General features: G+C 42.2%; 1 protein-coding gene across 1 annotated transcript; it reads left to right on the top strand.

Moving 5' to 3' along the window:
* Positions 1–15,233: 15,233 nt before the first annotated feature.
* Positions 15,234–19,284, top strand: LOC141113252 (E3 ubiquitin-protein ligase RNF182-like). The gene is made up of 2 exons (XM_073606266.1): positions 15,234–15,394; positions 15,989–19,284. The coding sequence occupies exon 2, from the start codon at positions 15,990–15,992 to the stop codon at positions 16,689–16,691; it is 702 nt and encodes a 233-aa protein (XP_073462367.1). The 5' UTR covers positions 15,234–15,394; position 15,989; the 3' UTR covers positions 16,692–19,284.
* Positions 19,285–20,903: the final 1,619 nt, after the last annotated feature.

Raw genomic sequence — 20,903 nt, 5'->3', positions numbered from 1 at the left:
CTTGTTGGCCCTCCTCCATCCTCTGCATTTTATAGGCAATGACGGCAGCAATTTCCTCCTCCACGGTCTGTCGTGCTCCCAGGACCTCTGTAGCCCTCCAAAAGAGTCCTCCGGTAGCCTCCTCTAGGGCACTCCTCCTACTGCCACTTCCTCTTTTCAGGGGGGGTGGAGGGACCTGCAGATCAGCCAGCCGGCTCGGCCCGGCCACCTCCTGGCTGAGACTTCCCTGTGTATGAAAAAGGGACATGGTTGTAATGTTTTGCTTCATCAATCACAATCCTAAATTAGTACTCCAAACTAACATCTAGTTAACATCATTGATTGGACAAGCAGAAATATTTCGAGGAGTGCTATACCTGGCTCAATCTGGGCTCCTCCACATGTTGCCTGGAAGGCCAAGGTTGGGCGTCAGAAGCCTCAGCCGGGGGGGAAGGAAACGTGGAAGGAAGACTGGAGAGGGATGGCCTGGGTTCAGTCTGGCCTGCCAGAAAATGCAGCTTGTCGTAGTACAACATCCTGGGGACATAGATGTCATCTGCTGCTCCTGATCTCTGTGAATCCAGGACTTTCTTGCGCTCCCTTACATATGTGCTCCTCAGACCACCAATGAAGATCTTTAAATAGGTGATGTCTGCCGTGGGGATCACCTGCTTCACAATTTCACACAATTGCACCAATGCTGCCTTCCTCTTTGTTTGGTTCTTGAAATGGGGGTGGTTAATCTCCCACAGACAGGGCAGCTCCCTTAAGATATCTATGAATACTGACATGAAGTCATTGTCTTTCACTAAGATATCCATGTTCACTGCAAGACACAACACAAGACAAAGCCTAATGTCAGACAAAACTCTCCTAATCTTGTTACAATATAGGCTTCAATGTAGAAGCAGTATAGGCACAAGTTTGTCTCTTACCTTCGTTCTTACGATCGGCGCGTCCAATGCTCCTTCCTCCGCTCACAGATCGTACGTAATACGCACGCGTGTTACGCTTTATACACACTGCGCATACGTGTAACTCAGCCCGCCCCTGACATTCTTTCTAGTCTATTCCCCGCCCCTTTTCGTTCGGCGCAGTGGGTGAGGAGCACATGGCGGAGTTAGAGCAGGTGTGTGCTAATTATAGCAACGAGGAGGAGGAATAGGAAAGCCCGGATCCGGACACGTCCCGATCCAGAAGGAGACGTTTTAAGGCCACAAATATGTCGTTTGGGGAGATGTTGGAGATGGTGGACATCATGAAGAAGTCCGACTATGACGGAAAGTATGGGCCTTACCCCAACCCCAACATCAGAAAGGCAAAGATCATGGCGAAAGTGGTCAAAAGCCTTCACAAGAATTTCAGGGTACGAAGATCGAAAGATCAGCTCAGGAAGCGGTGGTCGGACCTGAAGTTAAGAGAGCCAGAGCAGTACCGAAAGATCCGGAGAGTGCTGCAAAAAAGTAAGTAGTTGTGCTGTGTTCCTATTCTTTCTGTCTTTATTGCGTTCGTGCTGCTCCATATGCTTTTCTTAATTGTACAGTTTAAAAGGGCAACTTTAATGTTCATGGGCCCATTATTCGTTCGTATTAAACATTTTTCTTTCGGCCTCTAAAACACCATTGTTTAGGCCATATGCATTTTCCCACATTTATTTGGGCCTACTTGGATGCCAAATATTTGTTTGTGTAGATGGGTTTGTTACTAGAATGAAATGCCAACTAGATTCTGTGTAAGGAGAGGACACTGAGCAGCTGTTTTCACATCTGGACACTGGAGCACTAGTGTGGGACACCAGAACACCATTTTTATTAGGGGGCCACACAGGTGCTCCAGCGTATACTATAGGGGGGGCTACATCTGTGAAGCTTGTACTAAACAGGTAAAGTATTGCAGCTTGACAAAGGCCAATAAAAAAAATACATCTTGGAACTCGGCTATAATAGACAATTGTACCCCACTTCCAAGCAATGTTTCCTATTTCTAGTTCTGCCATCAAATATCTGTGTGCTAATTATACCATTTTTGTTTTACATAGGGGAGAAAAGACTCGGAGGACACCCCTCATCCGAGGAGACCAGAGACCCCCCACCTCTGGAAGAAGGTGAAATACCACCAACCCAAGCTGAGCAGGAGGAAGAAGAAGATGTGGTGGAGATTGGCACCACAACAGGTGAGTGTCTGCGACCACAGGCTCAGGTAAACGAGATGGATGGTGGCAGATTTTTGAGACCTGTTTTTGTTTTGTTTCTCTCTTTTTAGGTGATCGTGATCCAGATTCTTTCACATCAGAAAGTGCCCAGATCCTGATCGGGGAGATCATGGGGTGTAATGTCGAACTGCAAAACATACAGCAAAAAATCAATGATGTTATTAAAAAAAATAATAACATCATTGATGTTTTGGGGTGAATTTAAAACCCCACAAAATCACTTTTTGGATTGTGGTCCAATCTTTTAAATTTTTTTGCAATGTTTTGAAAAGCCAAATTTGGAGGATGCACACAGTGTGCCAACATGTGCTATCTGCCATCACGGGAGATCAATGGACGCGTTTTGGGGGTGCAACCCCTTCCTCAATTATAAAGTAGCGTTGAGGAAGGGCTTGCTCCCCCAAAACACGTCCCTTGATCCCCCCTGATGGCAGCTAGCACATGTTGACATTCGTAAATTGGTGTGCATTTTCCAAATTTGGCTTTTCCAGGAGTGATTTCCCCCCATCTGAACGCTATATCAAACACAGTTCCTAAATACTGATGTCTGATATAGCCTTCAGGTTTTACCTAATGTGAACTTTGTAAGTTCAAGTTTTTTGGCTTTCTTGTTGGTTTTACACAGGCCTGTTTTATCTGAAATGGACATTTTGATTTTTGATAATGCTACTGCAAAAATTGTTATACAACAAACATGTTGGTTTGTTTTAAAAACCTTTGGTAAATGCACATGTGATTGTGCAGGTATAAAAAAGTTGCTTACTCAAGAATGTGTGGATTATTGTCTCAACACTACAATACAACACTTTTGGGGTGATGTAATTGCTGTTTTCTGCAAAAATGGGTGTTATTTCCTAAGGGTAAAATCCTCTTGGCACTACAAGTGCAGTTTCAGTGCAGTTGCAAGTGCACTTGTAGTGAAATGTGTTTTTGCATTTAGGAAATAACAGCCAACAGTGCTTTGTATAAGGTTACACAATCACGACATTTTCTGGACTCAACACATTTCTGTCAGGGTCAGCTAAAACAAACACAAGCAGTAAATGTCCACCAAGAATTTCTTTTTTTTTTTTTTTATTATAAAAAAAAAAGGCTTCACAGATTTGCTGGCATATTGATAGCCCCCCTACCCGCAAAGAACTCCAGGTAGCGTAACCGGACATCACGGGCACTCAGGGAGGGCAAGCCAGGACGGCCACTTTCAAGCGCCGTCAGTGTGGTTTGATGTAGGATTCCGGCCTCAAGCCCAACTGAGCCAGCATAGTTGGCCGAATGTTTCTTTAAAAAGTTATGGAGAACACAGCACGCCAGTATAATATGGTTCAGTTTATACTCCGCCATATGGATGGGTGTCAGAAATAGTCGGAACCGGCTGGCCAGGATTCCAAATGTGTTCTCCACCACTCTTCGGGCTCTGGCCAGCCGGTAATTAAAAACCCACTGTTCCGGGGTGAGGGTCCTCATTGGGAATGGCCGCATCAGGTGGTCCCCCAGCGCAAACGCTTCATCAGCAACGAACACAAGTGGGAGTCCTTCCACATTGTCCTCTGGAGCTGGCAAGTCCAAGCTGCCATTCTGGAGACGCCTGTAGAACTCCGTCTGGGCGATGACTCCACCATCGGACATCCGGCCATTCTTCCCCACGTCCACATACAAGAAGTCGTAATTAGCCGACACCACCGCCAACATCACTATACTATTAAACCCCTTGTAATTATAATAGTACGACCCCGAGTTGGGTGGTGGGACGATGTGGACATGTTTCCCATCAATTGCCCCTCCGCAGTTAGGAAAGTCCCACCGCTCGGCAAAGTGGGAGGCCACAGTCTGCCATTCCTGTGGCGTGGAAGGAAACTGTTGATGAAAAAACAATAAGCATTACTATTTTTACTCTGAAACATGGCAAGCAGATTATACACATACATTATGGGGCAACCTCCAGATAGCATTTACTAAGGGGAATTTAACAACGCCAAAGTATAAGGTACACCTATCATATTCCCCCTCCCCCCCCTCTCATGGGCCATTTCTAACATTATAGGGGGTGTGTGTAAATCTTGGACAGGTAACCCTCTTCACTTCATTGAGAGCTGAATGCCTAAATAATGGGTATTACATTGAACAGCCCCTCCTTAGTTACACTATTGGCAGACCACTGGACAGGTAAGAAGTGTCTGAATACAAAGATATAAATACACACTGTATACATTTGAGGACATTTGAACATTCTGCTATTACCTATAAAGATAATAATAGGATACAAAAACGTTAAACAGTACCATTGGAAAGTATACAGGCAGGCCCTTGCACTACATGCTTTGGGGAATTCATCCATAAATCTGACCACAAAAGAGATGGGTATAGTGTGTATGGGTTTGGCAAAGTCAGCAGATAGATGATTGAGGATACATAGAGAATTGGGATCAGCTGACTTAGCAGTTGGGGGAGGGAGGGTTACTAAAAATTATTTGGGGACACCACAAAAAAAAAAGCCTCTGGCACTCTGCCTGAATTTAAATCAAAAATAACATTTCCAAACATTTTAGGGGGTGTTTGGGGTAAAGCACTACTATGGAGCTGATAAAATACATTGTTAAGTGACTACATGAGGTGAATATAGGGCAGGAGACACCATGCTGGGGAGGTTAGCGAAGGGCAAATATGTATGAAGGACCTAAAATAATAATTACATAAAAATCCTGCATGCATGAGGACAAAGGGGACATTCACAGCATATTACAAGCATGGTAATTAGGAAATGAGGAAAGAAATACAAGATATTAGCAAACATTCAATACAATAAAATGTGATATAAAAGGATAAAAATCTTACCTTCATATACTACTTCTGCAGGACCTGGATGATGGCAGAACAGGTCTCTGGGATGATGATACCCAGATCCTGGGGGGAGATGCCTGTCGAGAACTTCAAGTCCTGCAGGCTTCTCCCTGTCGCCAAATACCGCAGGGTAGCGACCAACCTCTGCTCCGGAGTGATGGCTTGCCTCATGCAGGTATCCTGCCTGCTAATATAGGGGGTCAGCGAAGCCAACAAACGGTGAAACACGGGGTCCGTCATCCTGAGAAAGTTCCTGAAATCATCAGGATTATTTTCACGGATCTCACGGAGCAAAGGCACGCTGAAGCAACCAATTCTTGGTCCATGAACTCCTCCCCACCCTGTTCATGGACTGGACTTGTGTCAAGGTCAGGACCCCAACACCAAGCCCCCGCACAGCACGAACTCTACGAGGAGTACGCATACGAAACATGGCTAGAAAACGGTCGGCTGCTTAGAACGGAGTAACAGAATGCACTGAAGAACAGCAAGGCCTGTGAAGAGCGACCTGAAAAACAGCAACGAGCGGGCAAGATCATACAGAAAACTCCGATATGAACTGACTGCACGCACTGAAGAGCAGATACAAACCCACAAGCACAAACTGAACGGCAGAAAAGATCTGAAAGCCACGAGTCTGAAAAAGCGCGAATCGTCTCTCACCAAACTTTTACTAACACGAGATTAGCAAAAGGAGCCCAAAGGGTGCCGCGCTGGTTCTGAACCGGCCTTTTCTAGTCTCGTCGTATGTGGTGTACGTGACGGCGTGGTTGGCGATCGGAAATTCCGACAACTTTGTGCGACCGTGTGTAGACAAAAAAAGTTTGAGCCAACATCGGTCGGAAAAAATCCTAGGATTTTGTTGTCGGAATGTCCGAACAAAGTCCGACCGTGCGTACGCCCTATAATAGTTCTGGCAATAGAATCTTACCAAATTTTTTATAGACTTCCATCGGTAATCCGTCCATCTTTGGAGCTTTATTATTCTGTGTTTGCAAAACTGCTTGTTTTAGTTCTTCCAGGGATATAGGGCTATCAAGAAAATCTCCTTACTCTAATTTAAGTTTAGGAAAAAACTATTTATCCATAAATTGTTTTACTTGGTTCATTGACTTCTCCACCTTTGATTCATAAAGTACGGTGTAGAATTCAACGAATATATTCTGAATACTATCAGTATCATACCTCACTACTCCTTCTGCATCTTTAACCGCTGCGACAGTTATCGGACCCTCTTGAGCCTGAGCTATCGCAGCTAAGATGCGCCCCACCTGTTCCCCCATCTGATAGTGTTTTTGATTTTGAAAAAATCTACTATTTTCTGCTTTAGTTAGAAATAACGTTTTATGGATTTTTTGAGCTTCCTGCCAGGCTAAGCGTTTTTTTTCTATGGGATCAGTTATATAATCCTGCTCTGTTTGAGTCACCCTTTGGATTACCTCCTCCTCGTGAATTCTAGATGATCTCTTAATTTTAGATATTTCTTTAATCATAACCCCACGCATATATGCCTTCATAGTATCCAAAACTACTAATAAAGATGTTGAGTTTTTATTTTTTTTAAAGAATTGTATTATTTGTTGTTCTATCATGTCCTCCTCTGTCATTAATAGCAACCACTATGGATTAATTTTCCAGGGTAGAGAGGCCAACTGTCCCTCTGTCTGTAGTCATACGTGGGGAATGATCAGAAAGCCCCCTGGGGTCATACTGAATTGATTCTAGCCATGGGAGGAAATTATCATTCCTCAAAGCCAAATCTATTCTTGACAGAGATCCATATGTACTTGAACAACACAAGTATTCTCTCTTTGATGGATATCTAATTCTCCACACATCTACTAACCCCATTTCTCATGTATGGTCAGCAAATCTAGTTCTCCTGGTTTTTTGTTTACTTTTTATGGTCCTATATCTATCCTCCTCCTCATTCATTGTTATTAAAGTCTCCCATGACAAAAGTTGGCAAATTCGGCCACTGTACCATTTTCCTATACACGTTTTTTAACACTTCATCATTGTATGCGATTCCTGAACTCTGGCTATGTTTTGAATATGTTTACGCTGTTTACCTTTTTTTATTATTATTAAACAAGTGTGATTTAACTGTACTTCTGTCTCAGTCTGATTCATGGTTTCTGACAATTACCCACCTGTTTCCCATTTATGTATGCCTTGTTTTATGTGTCTCTACAAGGTCTTACCATATCTCTTTATTAGAAATAAGCAAATACACCCCTGAAGAAAGGTTACTTTCCTGAAACGCGGTGGATTGAAGGGAGAAATCTACTGCTTGATACCTCTGTACACCTTGATTTTTATTGTAAAACAGCCATGTTTTCTTTTATATATATTTAATCCTTGTCTATGTTCTATCTCTATGTTTTTAACTTTTTTCAATACATTTTCTCAATTTTTTTTATATACACTGGTGTGCTGCTTGCCTTTAAAATCCCAATTCCTATGGAGATCAAACCTGTTTTGCAGTACCAGGATGTTACGGAACGTCCCACACTCTGCTTGAGTGCTTCCGTCAGTATACCGCTTCCTAAGTTCTGGAACACGAGTCCAATGGATCTGGCTATAGGAACCCCCAAGAACTAGACAACACCAGTCTTGGAGTACATCAGGACTAACTCTTTATTTGAGATCTCACATACATTTATACAGCAGGCTGACTCAAAGCTAACCTAATAACATGAGCTAATTTACTAAAACATTTACCCAGACCAGATGACAGACTTGTGGGCACTGAGCTTCACACAGTAGTATAAACACAATAGCTGGAGCTAATTACAATTAACAATACAAACAACAATCTCCCCCCTCCTCAGTCTAGTCATCAACAGTTCGTCTCCTAGCCAGTGCTGGTGGCTAATGTGATCAGCTCACTCAATTAACATAAACACAGGTAGTTGGAGTTGATGACACCAGCATCTCCTCACAGGATGTGTCCTAACAGTATAATTCAGTCTTATCATTCTAATATGGCATATAAAGGGTTCCCAGAGTCTGTGTGTTTTGGGGGGACATGGAGCTGAATCCAAAGTAACACCAACCCCAGGGTCCCCAGGCATACAGCTCACAGGGAGCACCATTCCCCCAAATGCTAGGGCCCATAATCGGTGGGCAAGAGGCTTGCGTTCAGTCCCCTCCAATAGCCTCTGTCCCGGGTGAGTCTGTCACACAGGACATGCATACAAGACTGTTTAGTAGTAAATGAACTCAATGTATGGGTATGAATTAGAGTAAAGGCTGTTGTGAGAATAAATGAGCATATGGTAGGTAGATACAGACACCTTCAGCTAGACAACGTAATCACTATGCCAAAGTAAATTAGAATACAATGTGAATAATAATACTTTAACTAGTCTAGAGTGCACTCTAGAAGGATGGCTAGGATATGGTGCATTGTCCCCTGAGAGGTACCTCTTAGCATAAGCAATAGGCAAAGGTGTGTGTGTAGCAGCTGTAAAGGGGCAGTCTTTAGTTCTCTTCTGCTGGCTAGCGTTGGGGCCCTATTGTACTGCTGGTGAGAATAGCCTCAGTCATGTCTGTAGGCAGCCATGTCTACTAGATTTTTGCATGGTAAGTTCTTAAAGGACTTAGTCTCTCTCTCTATAGCAGCAGATAGTAAATCCCCACAGCAGTGGCTCACCAGTCCCAGTGATATTGCAGCTCACCATCTGGTCACACTAATCGATTAGTTCACTCTCTGCTCTGCACCCAGATGACTCTAGCTGTCAGCACTCCTGGACTCAGCACTCCGGATCCCACTCAGGCTGCCACTATACAGCAGTGGTGGTTAACTCTAGACAGTGATGTGAACTCCCCGAAATCCCTCTGGGCAAGAGAAAGCTGTGTGCTAGACAGCCTGAGAAAATGCAGCTCTTTCAACTCCTCCTAGCAATCTCTCTCTGGAAAATGCAGTTCAAAAGCCCTTGAATGCAGTAGAGTCTTTCTCCTCGGGAGTACAGTTCCCACAGTTCAATGCTACTTGACTCAGTCTATTGAACTCTTCCTGCTCTGCAGCTCCCTCCTCTTCCTGATATAGCTGGTACCAGTTCAGCACCGCAGGGCAGCAGCTACAGAGAGCAGCTGCCGCCAGTGCTTCTCTCATTCCCCATTCTTAACCAAGCACCTGACTACATAAAGAATAGTGATAGACCCATGATGCTCTCATGTACTGTATTTCGTACAATGACATCTGACTATTCATATACAATGGTTCTTGTGGAGATTCACTGAATTTATATAATACACCATATTTAAATTTCAAACTATGTGGGTCTGCATTTGAAAATTTTAAAGTATATACCGTGTTTCCCCGAAAATAAGACATACCCATAAAATAAGCCGTAGCAGGATTTCTAAGCATTAGCCCAATATAAGCCATACCCCGAAAATAAGACATAGTGATAGGCGTGGCTATGCATACCAGCGCGGAGCGGTAAAGAAGACGTAAGACATACCTAGTGATACAGTAGTGGTGTGGGGCGGTAAAGAAGTCGGGCAGCCCTTCTCATCTGCCCCATCGTGACAGCTGCTACTGTATCTCGGATGTGACCTGTGACCAGCCTCATCAATAAGGTCTGTTCCGCCTGTCAGGTCGTTCTGTGAAAGTGAAAGTAAAAGTCTCCTCAGTGACGTGAGGAGCAGGACACTCTGTATTGTGTATCCTCAGGGGAAGAAGTAAAGCTGCTCCCCAGTACTGAGCAGCAACAGTCTGTGGGTCTCTCTCACTCCACACAAACACCAGGGGATAGGGGAAAAACAAGCAGTCTGCTACTGAGCCAAGAGACCCCATAGAGATTATCCCAGCTCCACTTTGCAGTTCTCACTGGATCCCTGATAAATAAGCCAGCCCTTACACATCAGCTTTGCTGGCCTATCTCTGCTTTTCCTGAGTATCTGTACAATTAGACAAGATGAGTGCAAAAAGAAAGAGTTATTCTGTTGAGTACAAGAAAGGAATTGTGGAGGACTCCCAGGGCAAGAATCTTACAGCTTTCTGCAAAGAGAAGAAGTTGGATATCCGAATGGTCCAAAAATGGCGAGCAGAATATGATAACCTCAGTCTACAGGTGGACAGAGGAAATGCTAAGAAGCGCAAGTGTGGTTCAGGTCGGCAACCTTTATTTCCTGAGCTGGAAGACATGATCAGCGAATGGGTTGCTGACAGGAGAGCAAAGGCTTTGGTTGTGCGCAGGGCTGATATTCAAGCATTTGCCCTTGCAATGGCACCACAATTCGACATATCCCCAGAATTCAAAGCATCACAACACTGGCTGGATGGCTTCCTTCAGCGATATGAACTGTCTCTCAGAAAATCAACAACACTGTTTAAGTTGGAAGATGCTGAAGTTATTAAGCGAGCACTTGCATTCAAGTCCTTTGTTGATGGCATCGTCTTTTCTAAATACCAACTTTGCAACATGATTGCTATGGATGAAACTGCAGTGTTTATGGGTCAAGGAGCCCAAACGACAATTGAACAGAGGGGTACCTCCTCAATCTATGTTCCCTCCACTGGTCACGAAAGTTCACGTGTTACCTGTATTTTGACAATTCGTCTGGATGGAACGAAAGCCACACCTGTTATCATCAGTAAGGGAAAGAAAGATAAGATTGAACGTGTTTCCGGCATTTATGTTCTTGAAAGCGAAAAAGCCTGGTGCACACAAGCAGTTATAAGGAAGTGGCTTGATTTAATGCTGCCACTTGTTTTGCGAGGTGGCCAAAGAGGTCTGCTAGTCTGGGATTCAGCCAGCACTCACCGTGCTAAAGACATGAAGAACTTCCTTGCAGAGAGAAGAATAGATCAAAAAATGATTCCTGCTGGAATCACTGCCTATCTGCAGATTCTTGATATTGCAATAAACAAGCCATTCAAAGACCATTTGCGTATGGAAATTAACGACTACATTGAAAATAGAATGACAAGAAATCAGCGTGGAAACTTTGTGAAACCTAGCCTGATTTGGGTGAAGAATTCATGGGATAAAATCACTGACAGTGTTGTTGCCAATGCACTCCGAGCAGGTTACATTGATGAGCTGCTAATTTCATGAGAGCTCTATTGCTCGACATGAAAGATTGGGGCCAATGGTTCTAAAGGAAATGGAGTCGCAAGAAATTCAGGATGGAATTCCAAGTTTGGAGAGTTATGACGATGTTCCAGAAGTAGACGACTTAACTGTAATTGAATAAATGCTGATTGTTTAAATATAAGACGGTGTCTTATTTTCGGGGAAACACGGTACAGTATATATACAATGGTTCTTGTGGAGATTCACTGAATTTATTTAATGCACCATATTAAATTTCAAACTATGTGGGTCTGCATTTGAAAATTTTAAAGTATATACAGCCAAAACTTTTTTTGTAGTTTAGGAAAGAAAGGTTAGAACTCTAATATATATGTATATGGTTATCTATCTATCTATCTATCTATCTATCTATCTATCTATCTATCTATCTATCTATCTATCTATCTATCTATCTATCTATCTATCTGTCTATCTATCTCTGCCTACTAGCATCCATCTACTGTATCTATTGATCCATTATACACTATATTGCCAAAAGTATTGGGACACCTGCCTTTACACGCACATGAACTTTAATGGCATCCCAGTCTTAGTCCGTAGGGTTCAATATTGAGTTGGCCCACCCTTTGCAGCTATTGCAGCTTTAATTCTTCTAGGAAGACTGTCCACAAAGTTTAGGAGTGTGTCTATGGGAATGTTTGACCATTCTTCCAGAAGCATATTTGTGAGGTCAGGTTGGACAAGAAGGCCTTCCGCTCTAATATATCCCAAAGGTGTTCTATGGGGTTAAGGTCAGGGCTCTGTGCAGGTCAGTCAAGTTGCTCCACCCCAAACTCGCTCATCCACACTATATTGCCAAAAGTATTGGGCTCACCCCTCCAAATCATTTGGTGGAGGAGGGATTATGGTGTGGGGTTGTTTTTTTAGGGGTTGGGCTTGGCCCCTTAGTTCCAGTGAAGGGAACTCTTAGGGCGTCAGAACTTGACTGGCCTGTACAGAGTCCTGATCTCCACCCGACAGAACACCTTTGGGATGAATTAGAGCGGAGACTGCGAGCCAGGCCTTTTTGTCCACGTCAGTGCCTAACATCACAAATGCGCTTCTGGAAGAATTGTCAAACATTCCCTTAGACACACTCCTAAACCTTGTGGACAGCCTTCCCAGAAGAGATGAAGCTGTTATAGCTGCAAAGGGTGGGCCAACTCAATATTGAACCCTATGAACTAATGCCTCGTACGCACGATCAGACTTTCCGACAACAAAACTTTGGAATTTTGTCCAAAAGGTGTTGGCTCAAACTTGTCTTGCATACACACAGTCACACAAATGTTGGCCAACAATTACGAACATAGTGACATACTACGTGGTTTTTCAGCTCTTTAGTGCCACCCTTTGGGCTCCTTCTGCTAATTTCCTGTTAGTAGAAGTTTGGTGAGTGTTGATTCGTGCTTTTCTCTTTGCGTTTTTCATTTAGCGCTTTTCAGTCCGTTTCTGAAAGGCCATTCGTCAGCCAGACATGTTGCGAAATCGGAGGAGATAACGTGTTATTTATGATTGGCCTTGGAGTTATTGCTTTAACATTATTTTTTTGGTTGAATAATTATTTTATTTGGTTTATTTTCTATTTTTTTGGATGCACTTTTTGGTTAAGTTCTATTGGCAGATAGCATGTCTAATTTTATTTGTTTTCTTTTTTTAATGCACAATAAAAAAATTCTGTAGATTAATACTTGGCTATGTGTTTTTCTTCAAATGATAGTTTGGGAGTAGGCAGTTACATTTAAAAAAATACAATGTAAAATTGACAAGGGACACCAACATAGTTGTATCTTTGATGTTAAAAACTACGAGATAATGGTAACTTGCCCAAATAAAATTAAAAAAACATAATAATATTTTTCTTGATTTCACTAGAAAAAAAAAAAGCCTTTGAAAATTTGTTTAACTCCATCAGTATCACCAGCAAAGCAGCTTCATTATTATTCCATTAAACAAGAAGAGAATTGTGCGCTGCATTTGGAGATTTCATAATTTGCCACGTCACGACGTTTTAGTTCTCCATTGCAAACGCTAGTTTACAAGACCAACCGCTTCTGCTTCCGAGCATGCGTGTTTGTACTTTGGACTTTTGTCCGACGGACTTGTGTACACATGATCGGAAAGTCTGACAACACACAACAAATTTGTGAACCTGCTAGCCAACATTTGTTGGCGGAAAGTCCGACAACAATTGTCTGATGGAGCATACACATGGTCGGACTTACCGCCAACAAACTCACATCCAATATTTCCCATCGGAAAATCTGATCGTGTGTACGCGGCATTAGACTGGGATGCCATTAAAATTCATGTGCGTGTAAAGGCAGGCGTCACAATACTTTTGGCAATATAGCGTATGTCTGTCCATCTAATATGAAAACTTGGGCTATGCATTTATCAAATTCAAAACTATTAATCTATCTATCTATCTATCTATCTATCTATCTATCTATCTATCTATCTATCTATCTATCTATCTATCTATCTACCTATCTCTCTCTCTCTCTCTCTCTCTCTCTCTCTCTCTCTATCTATCTACTGAAGACAGAAAGATAATTAGTAGGGTGTCATAGTTCATTATATTTTGTCCATCTATTATAGTATCCATGCTTCTTGCCCTTGTGCCTTATTTACAAATAACCTGCCCCTGGATGGAATGAGTTGACAAACACTGCATTGAATTTAACCTTCAATAAGACAGATGTAAAACGCAATTTATATAACACGTTTTGAAGTCCTCCCCTGGAAGCTTTCAGTGTTTATGAGCCTTGCCATCAATCAGCTTGATGTAATTAAAGGAAAACTCCATTTTCATCAAAAATTTATATAACACATATAATTAGCAACCACACCATTTTATATTGAATTATTATTTAAAATGGTATTTCCATTTCATTATGCAACCACTATCATTTTCTGAAACTGGAACGATTCAAACGTCAATTATATCTGCGGTGGTTTATTTCTGGGAATATTCTGCATGCAGTGTGGCAGGCAGACCCTCCCACTTAGCGATGAGATTGAGGACGTTATTGAAATTACTTGTCTGAGTATAAGCAGAGCCGAGAAAGGTAGCAAACTGCATTAGCGGCTAATATTCCTGTGGTGGCTGTATACACTTTGTTAAATAATTGATTTCTTTTCCAATTGCTCCTGATTGGGTTGTCAACCATAGATTGATTATTCCTATCGATCAATATGACACACACCTGAAAGTGGACTTGCCAACAGTTGGAAGATATGATCATACGTTCTCAATCACATCTCTGTTTTCACCATGCAATCCATTCATTAAGGCAATTGCATTCATGAACAAGCATCTCAGTGTTGCCATGATGCAACACAATCAATAGTTTTTCATCCTGGCCGATCAACTCAGCTTGATTGAAGCCAAACTAAATCAAGTCTACTGTTAGTCAATCAGAAGGGTAATTATGCCTTTTCAATTGTTTGCCAGATCGAATCACACAATGATGGGATTATAAAGTCAAAGTATGGCCACCAAATTTTCACTTTAGGAACTGGTCATTGACACAAAGTTTGTTAGGATGTTGGGTTCCAGGTTTTCCCTTTTAATTGTTCTTTCGCTGTAAGAATAGTAAATAGCAATGTTTATTGATTATATTTTTTATGGATGTATTGATTATATCTAGCTTTTTTTAGCAGCTGCTTATTTTCATACAAAATCTCCATTTTGAGTTGGTGCTAAGTTGTTTAACAAGCATGCGGCACAAATTCTGAATCACATTATACTGAAAACTCTGCACCTAAATTGGACTTATTTATGAAAGCTGGTATTTGTTCGGGCACATGAGTAGGACTAGGGAGAAGAACTCCCCCCTCTACTCAGGAGAAGGGATATAGAAAGGTTATACTATCTCTGTGTGCACAGCACATAACATTCTGCAAGTTAGTTTCCACATGTATCTCATGGTGTAATATCTGCATCTATGATTACAGATGAGTGTATATAGGTCAGTGTGTATGTCCTCTGTTCCTGGCCACAGATACCGCAGTATGAAGAGATGGCTGGGTCCCTTCTCTGTTTCCATGACAACCACTGGGCTTATTCCATGTTGGCTTGATATAGAGCTGAGCTGCATCGTTCTACGTAAGACTCTCCATCCTCCCTCACTACCTATTACTCTCGCTCCAGCCCACTTCTTCTCACTGTCGCCTTCTATCCATTCCTGCATTTCTCTGTCCCCCGTTCTTCAAGCCATCTCCCTCTTCTTCTCTCCCTCTATGAAAAAGGATTTTGCTGACAACTCAGGAGGTAGGTGGCAGCTCCCTCCCTCGCTCTAGCAGAACTGTCATTTGGATCCGCAGCAGTAGGTGGATCAGGGTTAGATTCGAGCCTGCATGAGTTGGCTTGCTAAATGTGGGGGTGTATGTCTCTAACAGTATAGTAATAAGGGCTGTCCGGCATGGGTCTCATTTATAAAAGGACTTTTATCTTTGCTTACAGCCACCAGTAAGATTCATTCTTTTTTGCTGATTGATTGTGAAAGTTTTAATCTGATTGGTGGCCCTGAGTATTTATTGAGGACACTTTTTAAATAAGGTTTATGATGTGTTGTGCCTCATCAAAAGTAAAAACTGTTCTTGTTGGCTGTTTCAACCAATTTGATTCAAACTTTCTTTCCACCACTCTGTACTAGACATGAAAGGAAGTACCTGATTGGTTGCTAAGACCATTCCTTCTTTCATGAAGTCTGTTGTTTTTTCTGTCTCTTACTTTTAAATACCCTCTAATAAGTCAGTTGTGTTGTCTTATAGTCTAATTTCATTTCTACTCTGACTTCTTTTCTTTGATCCCTAAGATCCGTCCTTCTATTAACCTTTGTCATTCCTCCTCTTTAACCCTCAGAATGGCCAGTGGAGATGGAGAGTCACTGGAGCCACTTCTGGGTCCCCTGGAGCTAGAGTGCAAGATCTGCTATAATGGTTTTGACATGAAGCAGCATCGGCCTAAAGTCTTAGGCTGTGATCATCGCATGTGTGCCCGCTGCCTCAGGAAGATGGTATCCAACTGGGGTCAAAGCCCACCAGCAACACTGTGCTGCCCATTTTGCCGACAAGAGACACCGCTTCCTGAGGACTTGCAACTTCTGCCAGATGACAGCGGCCTGTTGTCCAAACTCAGCTGCCATGAATGGATCCACAGGCGTGGTTGTGCAGTGGCGCCAGAGGTGCTTTTGAGTCCCGGGGGTCTCTGTCCCAACTCATCCGAGTGCCTAGTCATCACCATTATGGAGGTGTCAGATGAGCCTTCAGGGCCTGGTGAACAAATGCCGGTACTAGACATCCTGAGAGTAAAGATCTCATCTAGTCTAGCATGGCTACCTGGTTCCTGTGTTCCTCACCGCTGCAGCCCATGCAGGCCTGTGCCACGAATTCTGCTGGGTTTTTTGTGCCTCGTGTACATTAGTTCTTTGCCCCTTGGTGTCTACCTTATGATGACTGGGCATCTACTGGGCATCATTCTGGTTAGTCTAGTGCCATGTACCCTTATACTCAGTCTCTTGTGCTATTGTTTTTGTCATGAGCTCTCTGCTTGCCTTGCTGACTAACACAAACTTTAACTCTGTAACCAACACTGATTGTGTAAGAACTGTGTCACCAGCATCACTTCACCTCCACTAACCGTGGTGAATCCACAACTCTTAGACACTCTGGGTGTGCCAATCTGTGCCCTGCTTAATTCTATATTTCTTCTACATTTTAAACTGCACCACCAGCTGTAACTACAACAATCTGTGTCTGCACAGTCTGGATGTGACCCATGAACCTCCCTTCAATATGTATTCCAGACGATATCAGACTTTACAGATGAAATTGCAAAGTTTTGTTTTGGCCAACCCCATAGCTTCTGATCTCTTCTTTTACACTTTTTTTTACAATGTAACTGCAACATTCATTTTAATTCAGCTTCTTTAAAAAGAGTGAGTCCAACCAAACCAAGAATTTGCATATTTGATGGATATCAAAAATATCAAAAGCATGAGTTACAATCAGTCTTATCACATTTCTCACAGACCTTAAAGCCCAACTAAAAATCAAAGAAATTGATATTCAATTAGATGGATATTGTACTCCAACAGCCTCCATTTTCTCAGAATGGCCTTCGCTTTCCCTTACTAATAGTTGTACACTGTGCAGTTCAGTTGGAACAAGAGTTTGGCCTAGTGCCTTGGTGAGCCAACAGACCTGCTTAGACATAACCTTTCCAGTCCGATGCACAATCAAGTAGACACATGCCCCATGGTCAGACATGCTCTCCCCCAGTCAACCACACCCCTTCTTTTCCTCAACACCACAAAACTGTGATGACACTTTTTATGAGGGTGGTGGTCGCTTTTCACCTATGCCAGCAGAAACCACTGAAATAGGAGATCAGGAGGTATATTTCTACTAACAGAAAAAAAAGCAATTTAAGGTATTTCAAAGCAGCAATGGTTTAAAACTCATATAAGTGAGAAGGATACTTGACCATAAAAATGAAAAAAAAAAAGTTAGATGTCAGTTGGGCTTTAAGCATGAGACTGCCCTGCTCTGCCCATCTGCTCTGATCATTTCCAAGTGAGAGGGCCTCACTCCACTAGCAGTATTTGATGCCATTTAAACAAAATCAATGCAACAGAAAATCCAGTTAGAACAGTGGGATGAATGACCTTAATTGTCACAGCAGTTGGGCACAGGTGTAGAGGCCTCAAGGCCAGAACACAAATTCTTTCTCCTTAAAATGTGCAAAGACAAGGTGCATGCAGCAACTGATGGTCACTATTTAATTATGACCTTTCATTCTAAACTGCTTAACTCTGATTTCTGATTAGTGTTTTCAGTTAATGCATACAACCGCTGTTTGAAGTACGTCATCAAATAAGTCCATACGTGGCCTAACATTCATAGAAGTGCTTTGAAAAGGTACAAATAGTAGCATATAGTCACAACTTCAAATGCATAAACAATAGAAAAGAAAACTTTTGATGCTGTGGGTATAGTCAACGCAGTTACCTTGCCTCAAATTTTTAACACACATACTTTAATTCCAGTAGGACACACAATCTGGTGGTCAGATTTTCTCTTTGGATTCCATTTTGCCTTCCAGGAGTTGTTGAGTATTGCTGCTATTTGTATACTCTGCAATATTTTTCATAAAAGCAAAACCGAATCATTCCAACCAGCAATAGCATAACTGCCGACCCTTGAGTTTACCACTCAGTAGCTTCTGAGTTCTGACACACTTTGTAAATGAATACCTTTCCTTATGGCAGTTCCAATAATGGTGACATTGTCTGCTTCCATCATACTTAAGACAGGCATGTTGCATGTCAGCTTTGATAAAGTAGGTGATACCATATTGATTTCCTCTGCATGGACTGCCTGTTGTTGGTACGGTATAAAACAGTGCAGCGGAGTTGAAACTTAGATCATACAATGTTATAAATAACATGGCATAGTAAATAATGTGTATCTACCCGTTTTACTGCATATTGGTGCAACTACATGGACCTGTCTCATCAGCTATTTATTGCAGGAAATGTACTGTATATACGTAACTTCTCTGAAATTGCTGCTCTGTTTGAGGCTATGGGTAGGACAGTAGAGCTATATATGCATATGGGGACCTCTTCTGAGTATGGGTCACCAAAAACCTCCCCGGCAGTGCTGATCATAGGCCCCAAGACACTAATAATAAATTCAAATTTGTATGAGAGAGACAGGAGATTGGGTGTGCAAATTTACCAAATAAAAGTCTTGAAGAATGTGTCCCAATCCCCTTCCCATTTGCCTTCTTCATCATCCTACATGCAAAATAACAACTCTGGGGATAAATACATACATATCCCATTCATTCGACTTTTGTAATTCTTCAAAAGGCAATTTCTTTCTTAGTTCAACTGGTATAATTGCCAGAAATGTCTCATTATATTGAGTCATGCTAGCTAAAAGTTGAAGTCTTTCAGTGCCGGCTATGTGTGCTGGATTGTGGGAAGGCAAGGTAAATGGATAGGTTCAAAGTTTAAGGATTTTTAAGGTTTAAGGTTTAAAAGAGAATCTAAAGCTGAGCACCAGGCAAACAGCTATATACATGGTTCAAAAAAAAAAAATATATATATATATATATATATATATATATATATATATATATATATATATATATATATATATATATATATATATACTATATTACCAAAAGTATTGGGACACCTGCCTTTACACGCACATGAACTTTAATGGCATCCCAGTCTTAGTCCGTAGGGTTCAGTATTGAGTTGGCCCACACTTTGCAGCTGTAACAGCTTCAACCATTCTTCCAGAAGCGTATTTGTGAGGTCAGGCACTGATGTTGGACAAGAAGGCCTGGCTCACAGTCTCCGCTCAAATTCATCCCAAAGGTGTTCTATCGAGTTGAGGTCAGGACTCTGTGCAGGCCAGTCAAGTTCCTCCACCCCAAACTCGCTCATCCATTTCTTTATGGACCTTGCTTTGTGCACTGGTCCAAATCATTTGGTGGAGGGGAGGGGGTAGGGTGTGGAGTTGTATTGCAGCGATTGGGCTTGGCCCCTTAGTTCCAGTGAAGGGAACTCTTAAGACATTTTGGACAATTTCATGCTCCCAACTTTGTGGGAATAGTTTGGGGATGGCCCCTTCCTGTTCCAACATGACCGCGTGCCAGTGCACAAAGCAAGGTCCATATAGATATGGATGAGCGAGTTTGGGGTGGAGGAACTTGACTGGCCTGCACAGAGTCCTGAACTCAATCTGATAGAACACCTTTGGGATAAATTAGAGTGGAAGCTGCGAGCCAGGCCTTCTCGTCCACATCAGTGCCTGACCTCACAAATGTGCTTCTGGAAGAATGGTCAAACATTCCCATAGACACACTCCTAAACCTTGTGGACAGCCTTCCCAGAAGAGTAGAAACTGTTATAGCTGCAAAGGGTGGGCCAACTCAATATTGAACCCTACAGACTAAGACTGGGATGCCATTAAAGTTCATGTGCGTGTAAAGGCAGGTATCCCAATACATTTGACAATATAGTGTATATATCTAGGCAAACTAACTTACCTGCCAAAAGATTTGTATTCCTGTACATTCAGTCCTAAGATTTACACAGCCCTGCCAGACAGCAGAGCCAGGTTTGTGACCTGAATTCTCTCTATTGCATTTAATACTGATCTCCAAGCAGATATAAAAAATAAACTGAATTCAGTTCCGTAATCATAATTAGATGATTAAATGTATTTTTTGCAGATGCAAGCAGTGTAACTACTTGCTTTTGATTTGGTATTGGCCTCTTGCACAAGCAGCACAAAGAGCCAGTTGGGTATGCTGTACTGCAAAGATCCAAGCAGATAGGAGGAGAGAGCAGAGGGACAGAGAGATAAGGGCCTCAGTGTGTTGCTTCTTATTTATGCAATCACAGGGTGGAAGTGGGGATAGGGAGTAGGCCTGTAAGTGAAAAAGAAACAGTGAAAGAGAAAGATTAGGTCCCTGTGCCTGCTAAACAGGGCTATGCTATGAGACAGAGCTGTGTAAATCTCAAAACTGATTGGACAAAAATAAAAATCCTTTGTCAGGTAAACCAGCTTTTGTATATGTAGTTTATCTGTATATTTAGATGCGTGCTGGGATTTCAGCTTTATGCAATACAGCTGGGTTGGACGGTGAAGGAGAAGCAGCACAGTGATACACTCGCCCTTCTGCTCACTTTGCTATTTCCTCTGGTGAGTATTGCAGCACAGTTCTTTAAGGTGCAATGGTGGTAAGAAAAGTG

This window comes from Aquarana catesbeiana, linkage group LG12 (assembly GCF_042186555.1).
Source record: "Aquarana catesbeiana isolate 2022-GZ linkage group LG12, ASM4218655v1, whole genome shotgun sequence".
Classification (NCBI taxonomy): domain Eukaryota; kingdom Metazoa; phylum Chordata; class Amphibia; order Anura; family Ranidae; genus Aquarana; species Aquarana catesbeiana.
The sequence above is the reverse complement of the archived record's forward strand: the minus strand, read 5'-3'. Positions and strand labels throughout refer to the sequence as shown.

Coding starts and splice junctions, on each gene's coding strand:
- LOC141113252 (XM_073606266.1), top strand. CDS start 15,990: ATGGCCAGTGGAGATGGAGAGTCACTGGAGCCACTTCTGGGTCCCCTG.